At 46.1% G+C, this 18,610-nt stretch overlaps 2 protein-coding genes across 3 annotated transcripts in view; one reads left to right on the top strand and one right to left on the bottom strand.

Moving 5' to 3' along the window:
• Positions 1–5,483, top strand: part of mto1 (mitochondrial tRNA translation optimization 1) — a 54,193-nt gene extending 48,710 nt beyond the window's left edge. For both annotated transcript variants that reach the window (XM_059012471.1, XM_059012472.1), the window contains one exon: positions 4,032–5,483. In XM_059012471.1, coding sequence (XP_058868454.1) covers positions 4,032–4,157 — 126 coding nt within the window. In that variant the 3' untranslated portion in view covers positions 4,158–5,483. The remainder of the gene's footprint in view (positions 1–4,031) is intronic.
• A 3,519-nt stretch (positions 5,484–9,002) lies between these two features.
• LOC117399080 (serine/threonine-protein phosphatase alpha-2 isoform-like) overlaps positions 9,003–18,610 on the bottom strand; it is a 13,092-nt gene continuing 3,484 nt past the window's right edge. The window contains exons 3-7 of the mRNA XM_034914556.2: positions 18,352–18,582; positions 18,130–18,234; positions 17,799–18,022; positions 17,541–17,675; positions 9,003–9,792 (exon numbers count right to left, since the gene is read on the bottom strand). Coding sequence (XP_034770447.1) covers positions 9,682–9,792; positions 17,541–17,675; positions 17,799–18,022; positions 18,130–18,234; positions 18,352–18,582 — 806 coding nt within the window. The 3' untranslated portion in view covers positions 9,003–9,681. The remainder of the gene's footprint in view (positions 9,793–17,540; positions 17,676–17,798; positions 18,023–18,129; positions 18,235–18,351; positions 18,583–18,610) is intronic.

The following is an 18,610-nucleotide window of genomic DNA, read 5'->3' on the forward strand; positions in this document are numbered from 1 at the left end:
AAGATTGTGATTAACTGTGTCAAATGCCTTCTTTAATCCAAAAACACAACCCCAACCAGACCTCCTTTATCCAAATGTGCTTTGATCTTCTCTAGGAGAAAGCAATTTGTGAATTCAGTACTTAGGTTTGTGAGTCTGTGTGTGTCTGAGAGCCTGTCTGTCTGTCTGAGTGTCTTGTTGTCAGTATGTGTGTGTGACTCTGTCTGAGAGCCTGTCTGTGTGTCTGAGGGAATGTCTGTCTGAGTGGCTTGTTGTCAGTATGTGTGTGTCTGAGTCTCTCTCGAGTCTCTGTCTCATTGTCAGTGTGTGTGTGTCTGAGTCTCTCTCTCGAGTCGGTGTCTCATTGTCAGTGTGTGTGTGTCTGAGTCTGTTTCGTTGTCAGTGTGTGCCGGAGTCTCTCTCGAGTCGGTGTCTCATTGTCAGTGTGTGTGTGTCTGAGTCTCTCTCGAGTCGGTGTCTCATTGTCTGTGTGTGTGTGTCTGAGTCTCTCTCAAGTCGGTGTCTCATTGTCAGTGTGTGTGTCTGAGTCTCGAGTCGGTGTCTCATTGTCAGTATGTGTGTGTCTGAGTCTCATTGTCAGTGTGTGTGTGTCTGAGTCTCATTGTCAGTGTGTGTGTGTCTGTGTCTCTCTCGAGTCGGTGTCTCATTGTCAGTGTGTGTGTGTCTGAGTCTCTCTCGAGTCGGTGTCTCATTGTCAGTATGTGTGTGTGAGTCTGTTTCGTTGTCAGTGTGTGCCGGAGTTTCTCTCGAGTCTGTGTCTCATTGTCAGTGTGTGTGTGTGTCTGAGTCTCATTGTCAGTGTGTGTGTGTCTGAGTCTCATTGTCAGTATGTGTGTGTCTGAGTCTCTCTCGAGTCTGTGTCTCATTGTCAGTATGTGTGTGTCTGTGTCTCATTGTCAGTATGTGTGTGTGTGTGTCTGAGTCTCTCTCGAGTCGGTGTCTCATTGTCAGTATGTGTGTGTCGGTGTCTCATTGTCAGTATGTGTGTGTCTGTGTCTCATTGTCAGTGTGTGTGTGTCTGAGTCTCTCTCGAGTCGGTGTCTCATTGTCAGTGTGTGTGTCTGAGTCTCTCTCGAGTCTGTGTCTCATTGTCAGTGTGTGTGTGTGTGTGTCTGAGTCTCTCTCGAGTCGGTGTCTCATTGTCAGTATGTGTGTGTCTGAGTCTCTCTCGAGTCGGTGTCTCATTGTCAGTGTGTGTGTGTCTGAGTCTCTCTCGAGTCGGTGTCTCATTGTCAGTATGTGTGTGTCTGAGTCTCTCTCGAGTCTGTGTCTCATTGTCAGTATGTGTGTGTCTGTGTCTCATTGTCAGTGTGTGTGTGTCTGAGTCTCTCTCGAGTCGGTGTCTCATTGTCAGTATGTGTGTGTCGGTGTCTCATTGTCAGTATGTGTGTGTCTGTGTCTCATTGTCAGTGTGTGTGTCTGAGTCTCTCTCGAGTCGGTGTCTCATTGTCAGTGTGTGTGTCTGAGTCTCTCTCGAGTCTGTGTCTCATTGTCAGTGTGTGTGTGTGTGTCTGAGTCTCTCGAGTCGGTGTCTCATTGTCAGTATGTGTGTGTCTGAGTCTCTCTCGAGTCGGTGTCTCATTGTCAGTGTGTGTGTGTCTGAGTCTCTCTCGAGTCGGTGTCTCATTGTCAGTATGTGTGTGTGAGTCTGTTTCGTTGTCAGTGTGTGCCGGAGTTTCTCTCGAGTCTGTGTCTCATTGTCAGTGTGTGTGTGTGTCTGTGTCTCATTGTCAGTGTGTGTGTGTCTGAGTCTCTCTCGAGTCAGTGTCTCATTGTCAGTATGTGTGTGTCTGAGTCTCATTGTCAGTATGTGTGTGTCTGAGTCTCATTGTCAGTATGTGTGTGTCTGAGTCTCATTGTCAGTGTGTGTGTGTGTCTGAGTCTCATTGTCAGTATGTGTGTGTCTGAGTCTCATTGTCAGTGTGTGTGTGTCTGAGTCTCTCTCGAGTCGGTGTCTCATTGTCAGTATGTGTGTGTGAGTCTGTTTCGTTGTCAGTGTGTGCCGGAGTTTCTCTCGAGTCTGTGTCTCATTGTCAGTGTGTGTGTGTGTCTGAGTCTCATTGTCAGTGTGTGTGTGTCTGAGTCTCATTGTCAGTATGTGTGTGTGAGTCTGTTTCGTTGTCAGTGTGTGCCGGAGTTTCTCTCGAGTCTGTCTCATTGTCAGTGTGTGTGTGTGTCTGAGTCTCATTGTCAGTGTGTGTGTGTCTGAGTCTCTCTCGAGTCGGTGTCTCATTGTCAGTATGTGTGTGTGAGTCTGTTTCGTTGTCAGTGTGTGCCGGAGTTTCTCTCGAGTCTGTGTCTCATTGTCAGTGTGTGTGTGTGTCTGAGTCTCATTGTCAGTGTGTGTGTGTCTGAGTCTCATTGTCAGTATGTGTGTGTCTGAGTCTCTCTCGAGTCTGTGTCTCATTGTCAGTATGTGTGTGTCTGTGTCTCATTGTCAGTGTGTGTGTGTGTGTGTCTGAGTCTCTCTCGAGTCGGTGTCTCATTGTCAGTATGTGTGTGTCTGAGTCTCTCTCGAGTCGGTGTCTCATTGTCAGTGTGTGTGTGTCTGAGTCTCTCTCGAGTCGGTGTCTCATTGTCAGTATGTGTGTGTCTGAGTCTCATTGTCAGTATGTGTGTGTCTGAGTCTCATTGTCAGTGTGTGTGTGTCTGAGTCTCTCTCGAGTCGGTGTCTCATTGTCAGTATGTGTGTGTGAGTCTGTTTCGTTGTCAGTGTGTGCCGGAGTTTCTCTCGAGTCTGTGTCTCATTGTCAGTGTGTGTGTGTGTCTGAGTCTCATTGTCAGTGTGTGTGTGTCTGAGTCTCATTGTCAGTATGTGTGTGTCTGAGTCTCTCTCGAGTCTGTGTCTCATTGTCAGTATGTGTGTGTCTGAGTCTCATTGTCAGTGTGTGTGTGTCTGAGTCTCTCTCGAGTCGGTGTCTCATTGTCAGTATGTGTGTGTGAGTCTGTTTCGTTGTCAGTGTGTGCCGGAGTTTCTCTCGAGTCTGTGTCTCATTGTCAGTGTGTGTGTGTGTCTGAGTCTCATTGTCAGTGTGTGTGTGTCTGAGTCTCATTGTCAGTATGTGTGTGTCTGAGTCTCTCTCGAGTCTGTGTCTCATTGTCAGTATGTGTGTGTCTGTGTCTCATTGTCAGTATGTGTGTGTGTGTGTCTGAGTCTCTCTCGAGTCGGTGTCTCATTGTCAGTATGTGTGTGTCGGTGTCTCATTGTCAGTATGTGTGTGTCTGTGTCTCATTGTCAGTGTGTGTGTCTGAGTCTCTCTCGAGTCGGTGTCTCATTGTCAGTGTGTGTGTCTGAGTCTCTCTCGAGTCTGTGTCTCATTGTCAGTGTGTGTGTGTCTGAGTCTCATTGTCAGTATGTGTGTGTCTGAGTCTCTCTCGAGTCTGTGTCTCATTGTCAGTGTGTGTGTGTCTGTGTCTCATTGTCAGTGTGTGTGTGTCTGAGTCTCTCTCGAGTCTGTGTCTCATTGTCAGTGTGTGTGTGTGTGTCTGAGTCTCTCGAGTCGGTGTCTCATTGTCAGTATGTGTGTGTCTGAGTCTCTCTCGAGTCGGTGTCTCATTGTCAGTGTGTGTGTGTCTGAGTCTCTCTCGAGTCGGTGTCTCATTGTCAGTATGTGTGTGTGAGTCTGTTTCGTTGTCAGTGTGTGCCGGAGTTTCTCTCGAGTCTGTGTCTCATTGTCAGTGTGTGTGTGTGTCTGTGTCTCATTGTCAGTGTGTGTGTGTCTGAGTCTCTCTCGAGTCAGTGTCTCATTGTCAGTGGGTGTGTGTCTGAGTCTCTCTCGAGTCGGTGTCTCATTGTCAGTATGTGTGTGTCTGAGTCTCATTGTCAGTATGTGTGTGTCTGAGTCTCATTGTCAGTATGTGTGTGTCTGAGTCTCATTGTCAGTGTGTGTCTGAGTCTCATTGTCAGTGTGTGTGTGTGTGTGTCTGAGTCTCATTGTCAGTGTGTGTGTGTCTGAGTCTCTCTCAAGTCGGTGTCTCATTGTCAGTATGTGTGTGTCTGAGTCTCATTGTCAGTGTGTTTTTCACTCTAGCTGGGCGCGGCCGGGAGGTTGCCAGGGGTTACGCCAGCAGCCATCGTGAATCTGCTGCGGTATGTGAGGGACCACGCTGAGCAAGGGAATGAGATGGAAAGAGAGAGAACAGACTTCGCTTCATAGACCGGAGTGTGACAGACAGACACCCCTCAAATGATGTTAATACAAACTGTCATGCCAATGGGATAAGCGGTTCTCCAGTTATATAACCCTTACCAAGGGTTCAAACACAGTTTGGGAGGATTCTGTTTTGCAGATCAGCTCCTGTAGATGCAGAACTGTCTCCATCACAGTATGAAGATGGAATTGGATCATCTTTCCTTCTCTGGGCTTAAAGATCGGATTAAATGGGACTGCCAGTGCTTCTCCTCACATTAACAGAGATACATGTAGTATCTGTTCTGCTCTTTGATCTCTGTGTGCTGCTGATTATGTTTGAACCGCACATGTTTTCATTGTGTTGGTTGTATTTCTGTAGTTGTTTTGTATGCATTGCAATTGTCTTTTTATTGTGTAAATGAAGCATCTGTCTCAATGGGTAAATGTCTTGGTTAAAAAGTGTTCTGTATTGCTTCCACTGTTTGCACTTTATGGGAATCACACCCCCATTATATATATAGACAAGGTTTCAGGGTTTTTTTTAAAATAATTGTTTATTTAGCAAACGGTTGCCTTAAAAAAAAAAAAAAAAAAAATCTCTTGAATTGAGGGAGAAATTCAAACTTTTTTTTTATTATTTTAAACCATCTCCAAAAAGACAATTGTCATTGAAAAAGAAAACTTGCAATCCAGAAACCGCCACTTAATATAAAGAATTAATTATAAAGACGAGCTTCTCCCTCCCTTATCGTCTGTGTAGAAACCCCCATTTAAAAAAGCAAGGACTGCAACAGCTCAATTAATCCTTGCAGTCACATTATTATTAACAACAATTAAAAAAAATACTAAGATGTAAAATTGAACAGTTTACTTCCTGCAGTAATATTAATAGTGCATCTTTATTGTAAAGCTGTCACGCAGGAGGGACTGATATTCCAATTCCCTTAGAATAACGGCTGCAAATTCCTAATTTTGGTTTAATTACCTGGATTCATAACATGTTGAAAACCAGTTTTATATAGTATACTGGACTGTGGCTCCAGCAATGGTTCAGACAGGCCCCCTAAGTTTCAATAGCCATAATATTGTATATTAAACTGGACTGTGGCGTGACTTGACGGGCTGAATTCAAAATGAATGACTTCACACCTGTGAGGAAGTGTAGAAGATATTCAGATGTTATTCATGTGGGATTGAGATGGAATTTTGGAATTTGCTGCTGTTAAGTGTTCCTCTGCTATTTAATTAAAAGGTGTTTTTTAAAAATTAAGGTAGCTTTAAAAAAACGTACGTTTTGTTACCACTTTTAAGTAAGATTCAAATAAATTGAGACATCACTGAATTCTCTCATTTTGTGTGTTTTGTTGTTTTTTTGTCATCGTGAAAGGCGCTATAATAGAAGTAAAGATGGATGGATTTAAAGAGCAGAATCGATCTGTGGGTTGGTTTAGGGAAATGGATTTTTATGGTTGGACTGTCTCATAGTGAATCAGTGACTGTTCAGTACAGTATTACACATTTTCAATTTCTGTTTACAAGTTTATTATCGTACAAAGGTTTTTGTTTTTTTTTTCACAAAGATTTTCACAGATCTGTACAAATAACCTTTTAAAAATAGCACTCTTTCTTCTTCCCCCTCCCCTTGTTTCTTACTGCAAGTTTTCTATTAAAACAAGCTTATCACAGTGACAACAAATTGAAGCCACTGTTTAGTCAATTCAATTAAAATAGCTCCAGCATCGCTCCTAATCAGGGTTGGTGTGAACTTCTGTTTATCAATTCCAACTCTAATTCCTTCCATGGATTTGGGATTGGGAATACATTTTTAAAAGGACTTGGAATTGAAAAACAGGAATGAGCCCAACCCTGGGGGGAGAGACAGCAGCCACACAGCATGCAGAACCATTCAAGCCCCCAGTAAGAGTACAAGCTTGCTCCCCTCTAAAGCCCCTCTCACACTGGCATGCTCTACACAGATCAGGACCCAGCGTCATGCGGGTCAGGAAAGCAATTTCACACTGCTTTTGATAAAGCAGGGTGGACCTGGGCGACACACGCAAGTGCACAATGCCCCAGAAGCAGCTTGTTACTGACGCTTCCATCCAAGCTTCTCTGGATTGAACTGTTGGCCGAAATGTTTCTTCATCCCTGCTGCAATCTGGGTTATGCTGTGTCTTAATCGTCGGCTCGCAAATAGCCGTTATACATTGTCTCGCTCAACCTGGGTCAAAATGTGTCAACCCACATCCTGAGGTGGGTCGCTCGGACCCAGGCTAAGCAGAGTCCAACCCAGGTACATGGTTTCACACTATGCATAGCCAGGACCCAGGTCTGGGTAGGAGTACCAGTGTGAAAGGGGCTTAAGGCTTTCACAAAGCAGGTAGCAGTCTACTCAATCCAATTCACTTCCATTAAAACATTTAAATAATGAATTTACTCACCCTTACCTGCGCAGACTGAACGCTGCTCGCCCTCACCTGCGCAGACTGAACCCTGCTCGCCCTCACCTGCGCAGACTGAACCCTGCTCGCCCTCACCTGCTCAGACTGAACGCTGCTCGCCCTCACCTGCTCAGACTGAACGCTGCTCGCCCTCACCTGCGCAGACTGAACGCTGCTCGCCCTCACCTGCGCAGACTGAACCCTGCTCGCCCTCACCTGCGCAGACTGAACCCTGCTCACCCTCACCTGCTCAGACTGAACCCTGCTCGCCCTCACCTGCGCAGACTGAACGCTGCTCGCCCTCACCTGCTCAGACTGAACGCTGCTCGCCCTCACCTGCGCAGACTGAACCCTGCTCGCCCTCACCTGCGCAGACTGAACCCTGCTCGCCCTCACCTGCGCAGACTGAACCCTGCTCGCCCTCACCTGCGCAGACTGAACCCTGCTCGCCCTCACCTGCTCAGACTGAACGCTGCTCGCCCTCACCTGCGCAGACTGAACCCTGCTCGCCCCGACCTGCTCAGACTGAACCCTGCTCGCCCCGACCTGCGCAGACTGAACCCTGCTCGCCATCACCTGCGCAGACTGAACCCTGCTCGCCCTCACCTGCGCAGACTGAACCCTGCTCGCCCTCACCTGCGCAGACTGAACCCTGCTCGCCCTCACCTGCTCAGACTGAACCCTGCTCGCCCCGACCTGCGCAGACTGAACGCTGCTCGCCCTCACCTGCGCAGACTGAACCCTGCTCGCCCTCACCTGCGCAGACTGAACCCTGCTCGCCCTCACCTGCTCAGACTGAACCCTGCTCGCCCTCACCTGCGCAGACTGAACGCTGCTCGCCCTCACCTGCTCAGACTGAACGCTGCTCGCCCTCACCTGCGCAGACTGAACCCTGCTCGCCCTCACCTGCGCAGACTGAACCCTGCTCGCCCTCACCTGCGCAGACTGAACCCTGCTCGCCCTCACCTGCGCAGACTGAACCCTGCTCGCCCTCACCTGCTCAGACTGAACGCTGCTCGCCCTCACCTGCGCAGACTGAACCCTGCTCGCCCCGACCTGCTCAGACTGAACCCTGCTCGCCCCGACCTGCGCAGACTGAACCCTGCTCGCCATCACCTGCGCAGACTGAACCCTGCTCGCCCTCACCTGCGCAGACTGAACCCTGCTCGCCCTCACCTGCGCAGACTGAACCCTGCTCGCCCTCACCTGCGCAGACTGAACCCTGCTCGCCCTCACCTGCTCAGACTGAACGCTGCTCGCCCTCACCTGCGCAGACTGAACCCTGCTCGCCCCGACCTGCGCAGACTGAACCCTGCTCGCCATCACCTGCGCAGACTGAACCCTGCTCGCCCTCACCTGCGCAGACTGAACCCTGCTCGCCCTCACCTGCTCAGACTGAACGCTGCTCGCCCTCACCTGCGCAGACTGAACCCTGCTCGCCCTCACCTGCGCAGACTGAACCCTGCTCGCCCTCACCTGCTCAGACTGAACCCTGCTCGCCCTCACCTGCGCAGACTGAACCCTGCTCGCCCCGACCTGCGCAGACTGAACCCTGCTCGCCCTCACCTGCGCAGACTGAACCCTGCTCGCCCTCACCTGCTCAGACTGAACGCTGCTCGCCCTCACCTGCGCAGACTGAACCCTGCTCGCCCCGACCTGCGCAGACTGAACCCTGCTCGCCATCACCTGCGCAGACTGAACCCTGCTCGCCATCACCTGCGCAGACTGAACCCTGCTCGCCCTCACCTGCTCAGACTGAACGCTGCTCGCCCTCACCTGCGCAGACTGAACCCTGCTCGCCCTCACCTGCGCAGACTGAACCCTGCTCGCCCTCACCTGCTCAGACTGAACCCTGCTCGCCCTCACCTGCGCAGACTGAACCCTGCTCGCCCTCACCTGCTCAGACTGAACCCTGCTCGCCTGACCTACGTGACACAATGAGCCTGATGGAATGGGATAGACTTGTCTTGCTCCTGCTACCAGCTTTGGGCTCATTCTTGTTTTTCTTTTCCAATTCCATTCAGAATTGCTATTGACATTTTAGATTGTTCAACTGCCTTCATTTGAAGACGACTTCAGTAAAATGTTGGAACTGATTAAAGGGAACAGGAATTGTTAAAAAAAAAAGGAACTGGAATTGAAATACAGGAGCTGACCTGACCCTGCTCACCACTTCACGTGTGCTACTCTATAAGCCCAACAGAACAGAACAGACTGGAATGGACGAGAACAGACCAGACCGGAACAGAATGGAATGGAATGGACAGTCTTGTCCTGATATTACTTGCTGCAATACATGGAGGTTGGAATTACATCTTCAAATCTTACTTCAATGGTTTGGAGCAGTTGCTTGTTAAAATTATTATAAAACCGTTCTATATCCAATATGTTTTTCAAGACAGAAGACTTGCAAAAGAAATATAGAAAATTGTGTTTTAAGTTTTATTTTATTTTTTAGTCGTATTAGGGACAAAACATCTTTAAAAAAAAAAAAAAAAAGGAGTAAATAGCACACAATCTCACTGAAGCACTTTGTCAGCAGTTACTTAATTCACAACGTCCATGCTTTAAAAAAAGTTGATTTTTTTTCTTTACATCCTGTTTTGTCTCTTTTTTTTTTACAGTATTTGAAACCTGAGGTGCTCAAGACATCCCTGCACTGCTATTGGTGGTTTGGTTGGATTTTTTCTACCCAGCAAAAGCAGAGAGCAGCTCTTGGATTGGTTCAGTGGAATTAATACAAATCAAATAAAATAAGAGTTGATGTTTTCTACCCGGCAACAGCAGCTAGCAGCTCTTCAATTGGTGTGTTTTTGGGGTGGCAGAAACAGATTAATTCATTTTCTACCCAGCAACAATGACAAAAGAGCATTTCTGATTGGTAAGAGAAAGGAGGGGGAAAAAAATAAAATTGAAAGTTTTCTACCCGGCAACAGCAGCTACCAAAGTCTCCGATTGGTTAGTGGTGATGCATTCAGCATTATCCAATCAGTAGAGTGGCTTGAGTGGGGGGTGGTGGTTGTGGGGGGTCCCAGGCCCGGCCTCCTTGCGGTCTTGGTTGCTATGCCAGTTTGTTTTGTTGTATGGTGGGTCAGAGAGAGTTGGGGTTATTTTTTGGGTTTCGATTTTGCAGAATTTCTGGGCGGAGTCACCGGCCTCCCTGAGCCCACCCCCCCCCCTCCATACGAGAAGAGCTTCTTATCAGCGGGCTTGAGAATCTGAGGGGGGGGGGGGGGAAGGGAGAGAAACAAATTCACAGTTTACAAAATAAAAAGCATGTATTACAAATCTATAAAAATAGTTTAATTATATATTATAGATATAGATATATATATATATATATATATAGACACACACACACACACACACACACACACACACCACAACCGGCGCAAGCCACCGTCTAAAAGGATATTTATTCCGGTTACTTTAATAAAAGTATTAAGACTGTTTTCAGGTATTATCATTCAGTACATTTGTCCGATTACCACACTGTAAGGATACATAAAAGCTATACAACAAAAAATTCAGAACAGCAAAATACAAAAATACACTTGGTTTGTGCGTTTAAGAACATTACAAAATGCCCTGGAAATGAGAATAGTTTTAATGAAGGGCTGTAACGCAGCAAAAAGCTCAATAATTAATCATAATAAGGAAGTGAAAAGGTTACCGCATCAAGATGAAAAACATTCTTTATGAACTCCAATAAACCAACGTTATCTTTTGCCAGTCACGTAATAGTGTCTAAATAAAGTTGAGTCCCACAATTTGTGTCTGTTGCATATTCTTAGCAACCACAACTATCCCAGGTTAAATAGATTTCAGTTACATTGGGGACTATCAGGAGTTTAGAGATTATTTAATTGCGCAGCAGATTCCTGTTAAATAACAAGCTGATCTCAGCCAAAGCAGCAGGCTCTGTAATTAAAGAAGCTCCCATAATGAAAAACAGCATGTAGCTGAGTTTTGGACTAAAGCAGGGTCAGCTGTTGCAGGAAAACTAGGTTTATTTCTCAAATTGACCAATTTAATGTGAAAGCAGAACACATAGAAATAATTGGAACTGTAAATTTGGAAGTGTACTGCAGAGAGAAAAAAAGAAAGCTAGACATTTAGGGAATTAAATGCACATTAAGAAAATTTAGCTCTCAGATTGTGCTAATGAAAATATCTAAAATGTATTGAAATGTGCTTGCTGTGGTATTTAATATTGTAAATAGTAAAAAAAAAGTCTCAATTTAAACTTGCTTTTAATGAAAAATAAAACGATAACATGTAATCATAAGAGCTGTGTGTATTACCGTAAAATCATTATAGGGTCACATTGGTGTAAAAGTCGCTCCCCCCTTTTTGAGACTTCAATTTTATGAAAACACCCTTGTGTTTAAAATACTACTCCCCATAATTTATTTTTTTCCCTACATGCTCAACACCAATAAAGAAAGATACACAGGTTTAGTTTCAAAATAACCCCTTGTTTGCAACATTATTCAATTAATTATTTTACAGTGTTTTTCGTTAACTGCTAGAAACTATTTTTTCCAAATTTCATAAATAAAAACTTCAGCATAGAAATCAAGTTATACATCCCACATCAAATCTGTATTAATCTGCCGGTATTTTATTTAGCTTATCAAGTACCCAGACAAGTTCAAGAACATATCTTTGCTTTACTGAATATTTCTTTCCAAAAACCATACTCCGACAAGAACTACTACTGTTTACAAATGTGTTGCATTAATTCAAATTTAAAAATAAGTGCTGCTTGCATCAAAGCAAAAAAATAAAGTAAACCATGCATCAGTACAATAACCAGTAAACAAAACATTTTAGTGTTGCATACGATGCAGTGCAATTGCATTCAATTTCCAGCTGTACAAATACCTTCATTTTGTTAATCAGAACCACACATACTTTACAAGTGTACCGCTGCGTTCCACGGACATGCAGAACAAGTTAGTCTGTATTAACCCTTTGTGGTCTTATGTTGGACCAGGTCCGACATCATCAAAAAGACGTAAAACTCCGGTCTCTTGTCTTTTTCTCCGGAAAAAGCCGAGAAAACCATTCAATGGCCGAGTGAAACCGATAGGGAGGGAAAAAAAGGGGCGGACATAAACAAGATAGCTGCTTCTGAATCCAGCGCTCAAAGAATATCACAGACATTTGCAGAGCTTTTTGAGATGTTATAGTAATAAAATAATGACTTGGATCGCATTATTGAGGAGTTTGGTGATAAAACGAGTGATCAGGAGATGATTGATCGGTATGCACGACTATGAAGAGGTATGTTAAAAATACAGCGAACAAGGGGTGGGGCGGGGCTGGAGATGCAGTACTGAGTGTCCTGTTGATATGCAGTGCCTTTTAAACCTATTTTACTGTGAAAAAACACACTTTTAAAACAGTGTGTCTAAAATAAACTGCGCATGTGAAAATAAATTGGACCCGACGCACCTGAATAAATGGACCGCAAAGGGTTAGTCATTCAAAAGTACTCCATTCAAACCAAATGTTTCCTGCATCGGGCCATGAACACTTTCCTCCCATCAGCTTGTTTTTCTTTGTCCATTAAGTTTGTCATGTACTGTTTTTTCAGCATTGCAATTAACATGTATTTCTGTAAATTCAACAACTCGCAATTTCAAACCTGTTGAGTACTTTATCCAGTCTCAAAGTGTTGCAATTACAACAAACGTTAAGTTATTATCATAACCCTGGTTCCCTGAAATAGAAATGTATCCACTGCATAATGGGTAAACTTTGTTTACCTGAAAAATCTGAAACTTACCAAAGCTGTCACGCAGTGACCAACAACGTCATCCACGTCAGTGTCCGCCCCTCCTGGACGGCACTGGACTCCATGATGACAGCTGAACAGCACCGGTCAATTTTTTTCTTCAGCCTGCTGCGTGTAATGTATGCAGCAACTGAAAATTGTAATGGATACATTTCTATTTCAGGGAACCCGGGTTATGATAATTCCCTTTCAAGTATGAAATGTATCCAGTACATAAATGGGTGAAAGCGCATTATTTGCAGAGCGACTTGAATCTGGAAAGGGTCAGACGGTAAGGCTACCACAATATTTTTGTTATTTTCCCACACAGCAGGAATCCATTCCCTGCAGGTGCTTCCGGTCCGTTAGCAGTCTGGTCCCAAAGCCAGGGTTTTGAGGATCCAGCACATTTAGCCAGCGTGGCCCATACTGCAGCACTTCAAATGTCAGTGACAGATGCACCCTAGAACACCCAAGAGGTAGACATACTTCTTGTGGAGTGACCAGACCGTCACAGGAGGGGGCAAGCTGACTTGTTTAAGCAATCACTGTCTCTGCAATCCAACCGGACAGCCTGTGCTTAGACAGGGCTTCACCGGGGGCCTTAGCTCCATAGCAGATGAACAGCTGTTCAGATTGCCTCCAACTTTGTTCTGTCAACATAACAGGGCAAAGCGCATGGAGCTTACACTCCCTATCCATCCCTAAACCACTGATTGGTTGAAGTAGAAGGTAGAATACATTTGGGCAAGAAAGCCGGGTTCGTGTGGAGTGTGAACTTGGTCCTAGACTCCACAGAAAACAGACAAGCTTTCGCCACAGAGAAGTCTTGCATCTCACTCACATGCTTGGTGGAGGTGATGCTGTCAAAGACAGATTCTTCAGCTCAGCTGAATGCAGGGGCTCAAAGGGCGGCTTCATGAGTGCCTCAAGCACTACGTTAAACCGCCACCGAGAAACCTTGTCCTTAAGGGGAGGGTGCAGCCTCCGAGCCCCTTTCAGAAAGTAGCCTGCCAGGATGTGATCTGAGAAAACATTAGGTGTAAATGTAAAAATTCCCCACACCATTTCTAAAAGAATAGTTATACAGTTTTATATTCCATAAAAATGAATCCTAATAGTTGCTTTATTTATTTATTTTTTTACATAAGTGTGAAAGGTGATTCCCGCACTGACTGTGCTATTGGCGTGTGCAAGAAGGTGGTGAGCACTTTCTCTTACAGCTGGGAAAAAAAAAAAAAAAAAAAAAAAAAAAAAGAGGGCACTGGCTTCAGCTCAAGATGAGCTCAATCTACCTCGGCACCAGCTGGTAAAAGAGTCACCTACACGTGAGGGATCTCGTCAGAAAATGATCCAAAGCGTGCTGGAACAGGAAAAAGCAATAACCCAGGTCCTAGCGGCAGATTAAAAAACTGGCACCTAGTTCCTACGTCAGGACACTGATGTCCTGGATTCAGTGAACAAGTCTCTGGGCCCACTGGATTTCACCGATATTCTTTCAGGTGAACACTATGCGAGTGTCTCTTACCTGAAACCTGTCTTGCATCTTCAACAGTATCCTCTTTGAAAGAGGAGGATACAGAACTGACAAAGTCCATTAAAATCAAGATTTTGACTTCAACGATAAGTACTCCGACTCGGACACCCAAGATCTGCTGGACATTGCATCTTTTGTCGACCCAAGACTTAAGGTGCATTATAAATCAGCAAGGACAAGGTTGCCACCATCCAAACAAGAGTGGTGTTAGAGTTGGAATCACTGGCACAGCAGGAGAGGAGCTCCACTAGCAAATCGCCAGCAGCACGGAGACCGATCCCCAAGAAAAAGGGGAGCACCAGCCAAAAAGACAGACGACCTCGGGCAGCTTTTTCAAGAGGAGCAGCATGTCAGGAGCTACAGCTGCCCCCCAATGTGCCCGAGAAGGAAGCAATAGAAGTGAATCACTACTTGCTCACTCCTCTGGCTGACAGGGAATCAGATGACCACTGACCTGGTAGAAAGCTCAACTTTCCAAGACTGAGCACACAGAAATGCGTGTGCATTCCAGCAACAAGCTCTCCATCAGAGAGTCTTCAGCACCTGTGGAAACATTAGAACATGCAGTCGTTCCAAATAAACTTGAAGCTGTTGACAGGCTTGTTTTTTTGGCAAAATGGTAGCTACAGCCTGGATAGCTGGGTGAATTGCACTTCACTGCATGAGTGTAACTGGGGTAGGGTCTATTACATTAGTGACAATAAGTTTTCAGTTGTTTTGTGGGTGAAGTAATTTTGGGGGAATTTTTTATCAATGGAAGGCAGACAGATTTTTGTTTTGCAGTTATGGGTAATTTTCTGCACTTTAGGGAGTATGCCTTTTAGTGCGATGACACAATTTAAGTTTAACAGAGCCAGGTATCGGGCTGCGTTTATCTTGTTAATTCATTTCTTTTTTGTACAGCACATTCTTGTCGGTCAGATACATTGTGTATTTATTTTTGTGCTTCTCTTGTTACAGCAGCCGTTACGCGGTCAGCTTGTGCCATTCTTCTGTTTCTGGTGTCCTATTTTCTATTAAACCTTCATGCTGTTCTGTGGCGCAACACAAAATAAAGATTTGTTAATTTAAGTGGCTATATTTTCTGCTGCCCCACCGTCCTTTTCAGGGCATGCAAGTACAAGTAAACCTTGATACAAATGTTTGAATGTTTGATATTGTGGTATATATCATGATCACCTGCAAGGTCTAAAATACTGCGATATTAGTTTTAATGCACATCGCCCACCCCTAGTGGACAGGCGGACCACAGGTCTGCATAGCCGGAGCCAGGGGTCGATCAAATATCGACCTCCTGGGCTCGCTCTGCTCATGCCAGGGCAGCTGCAGCGGCATGCTTTAACAGGGCTGCGAGTTCCCCAGGTGAGAGAAGGGGAACTGAATTCCGGTGTACTCAGTCTGAGGACTGAATTCCAGTTCCTGCTCCATGTCCTCATTAGGCTCCTTTGAGGCTGCAAGAGACAGAGTCGTCCTGCTGCCAGACAGTTCCGTCCTCAACCTGCTGTTCCGTCAGTGGAACCGGAGCAGTGTGTGTATCGAACAGGCTAGTCAACAAAGACTGCTGCGCAGAGATCACTTACCACATTCTGTCCATCTGCTCTTAAAACCTTCAGAGGGCAGGGCCCGAGAAGGCTTCTCCTTTTTCTTGCGCAGGAGGAGCACGAAGAGGAGCTTCTACCCTTGGAGCGCCACCTGTGCGAAGCAGAGGTATGTGCACAGGTGGGACCGATGAAAATGCACGGGCTAGTGCAGCCAGCTCGGTGCGGTGCACAGGCAACTCAGTGTGGTGCTACCAGGAGGGGCTGGAAGCAACTGAACAGACCACTGGCCACAGGGGTACCGCAGCACAGCCTGTGTGTGCCCGCTTGATAGCCTGAGATTAAAACACCTTCACAGTGTGGTGCTAAAAGTCTAAAAGCTGCACCGCTGCAGGATAAACACCGAGACAAGCTCTCCTATCGGAAGGCTCCTGCCAACGGATCAGTCGGTGTAGCCGGCCGGCTGAGCACCAGAGCGTTCGTACAGATCTGGTTCCACAAAATGCAGGCAAGCAGCTTGCTCGAAATCAGGCTGAAAAGAAAACGGTGCTGTCCAACTGTCAGTGGAGTCCAGTGCCATCCAGGAGGGGCGGACACTGGCGTGGATGATGTTGCAGGTCACTGCGTGACAGTTTTGGTAGGTCTCAGGATTTTTCAGGTAAAACAAGGTTAACCCATTATGTAATGGATACATTTCGTACTTGAAAGGGAACTTAAGACTTGATGGTTTACTACTTGGCTTCCTAACCAATAGCTGTTTGCTATGGATCCCAGGGACGGGTTCAATCTGAATGTTGACAAATCAATGACTCGGGGAGGGAGGGAATAAGGAAATTCATCAAGACTGACCGGTATTGTGTTCACCGCGAAGCAGTACAGCCGTGAATTTTGAGAGGTCAGTCAAGAGTCTGAAAGCTTGCGTTTAACATTCAAAATGACTAAGGGTATTGAGAGTAACAAATTAAAACTTAATTAGAACAGTGGTTTTGTGTTTCTACCTAGAAACATGACCCAAATGCTGTAGATCCTGAAAATAAAAATCGGGTTGTTGACTTAAGTTTGTGTGAGCCCGAACCGTGGCTGTAGTAATCCCACTGTGGCGCCGGTCCAGTAGTTTAATATTATGCACACCGGCGCATACGTAGTATTAGTCACTCCCCCACATTTAAGGACCCATGCTGCCAGATCCGGACTCAACACGGAGCATGGGAGCTGCCACATGTTACAAGTGGACACAATTAAGATGCGTTCAATCCCACACACATTTTCAGCCAGTCTTGTATTGCAGGAGCCTTGATGCTCAAAAATAAATTCCTCCTCTTGTTGATCTTGCCTTGCTGTGCGCTGGGCTGAAATAAAGCTCCTTGACTGCACTAATGGAGTACTTGCTTAACCCTTCTGCTCCAGCAAACATTCAACATGTTTGACATAATGTTATACTTTCTAAACAGCTGTGAGTCTGAAGATCAAGAGAATAACCTTTTCACTCTGATGAAATATACTCTACGATTACCTAGTTTGAATGTAAAAAAATAAGTTTTAAAATGTACTTAAAATTCAGTTCTTTAGAAATGTGTAATGTAGTGATCTCCCACCTAAAAACTGTAGTGTCAGTGGTAGCTACAACTCAGGAAATAGAAGCAGAAAAAAAAAAAATTATATATATATATATATATATATATATATATAATCAAATTGGCGACTAACCAAGAATGCTTACTGACTCGAAAGAACCCCACCCGGTCCCCGCCAGATGCTGATGAGTTGACAGATCTATCTGATGGTGAACTTCTTCACATTACGCACCCGTCAAACAATTCTTTCTGATCCTACTTTCCCGAGATTTGTGGCTACCACCGATACCTTTACAGTTTTTAGGGAGGTGATCAGAAATTAGACATTTGTAAAGAAAACTCAATTCAAGTACATTTTAAAACTTACTTTTTACATTCAAAACTAGGTAATCGTAGGTTGCATTTCAGAGTGAAAAGGTTATTCACTTGATCTTCAGACTCTCAGCTGTTTTAAAAAGGTATAATACAGTTTAACTTTCAGTGGATACATACACCTCCGACAGACCCGGGGGCGGGGCCCCAAGTGGTTCCTCACCTGGAATGAACACATGAGGGTCTCGTCAACACTCATCATGGCGCCGGCATTATCAAATTCCCCGCAGTAATTGGGAGCCGAGAACAGAGTGACCAGCTGCCTCTTGGCAAAGAACTCGTACCCATCCTCCACTACCTGAGATGAGAAAGGGAGCGAGAGAGGTGAGGGGTGTGAGGAGTGACCAGCTGTTTTATCAAAGAGTGCGTCTTAAAATTCACCGGAATAAGACGACTGGAATCAGAGTTAACCCCTTGTTACCTGATGCGCTCTGCAGATCAGGTCCATGTCGTGCTTGTGCAGGAATTTGGCCACAACGTCTGCCCCGAACGTGAAGGAGACGCCCCGGTCGTTCTCCCCCCAGCCCAGGACGTCTTTATCGGGGTCAGCCCACAGCAGGTCACACAGGAGCCCTTGATCCGGGACGTCAGTGGGACGCATCACCCGTCGGACCTGCTCCATGGACTGGAGATCAGGAGAGAGGCCTGGGAGAGAGGAGAAGGGAAAAAGTGAGGGGGCAGAGAGAGCGAGGGGAGGAGGGGTAATGTAAAGGGGCAGAGAGTGAGGGGTAGTGTGAAGGGGCAGTTCTCACCCCCGTGGCAGCAGAAGATCTTCTCGTCCACGATGGCCGCAACGGGCAGGCAGTTGAAGCAGTCTGTGAAGGTCTTCCACAGCTTGATGTTGTACCGCCTCTTACCTGCAGGGGGAGACAGACTCAGAGAAGGCAGACTGCAGGGGGGGGGGACACGACACGGAGGGACGGATAGAAACACACGCTATTGTACCTCCCTCTCCCCTGCACCCCCACACTCACACTCGTCGTAGAAGCCATAGATCCGGTTTATTGAGGCGCACTCGTGGTTTCCGCGCAGCAGGAAGAAGTTCTCGGGGTACTTCACCTTGTAGGCCAGCAGGAGGCAGATGGTTTCGAGGGACTGCTTCCCTCGGTCCACGTAATCCCCCAGGAACAGGTAGTTGCTCTCAGGGGGGAACCCGCCATACTCGAACAGACGCAGGAGATCATAGTACTGCCCATGAACATCCCCTAGAGAGGGAGGGAGAAGAGAGAGGTT

The sequence above is a fragment of the Acipenser ruthenus genome, chromosome 44, assembly GCF_902713425.1.
Source record: "Acipenser ruthenus chromosome 44, fAciRut3.2 maternal haplotype, whole genome shotgun sequence".
Lineage (NCBI taxonomy): Eukaryota > Metazoa > Chordata > Actinopteri > Acipenseriformes > Acipenseridae > Acipenser > Acipenser ruthenus.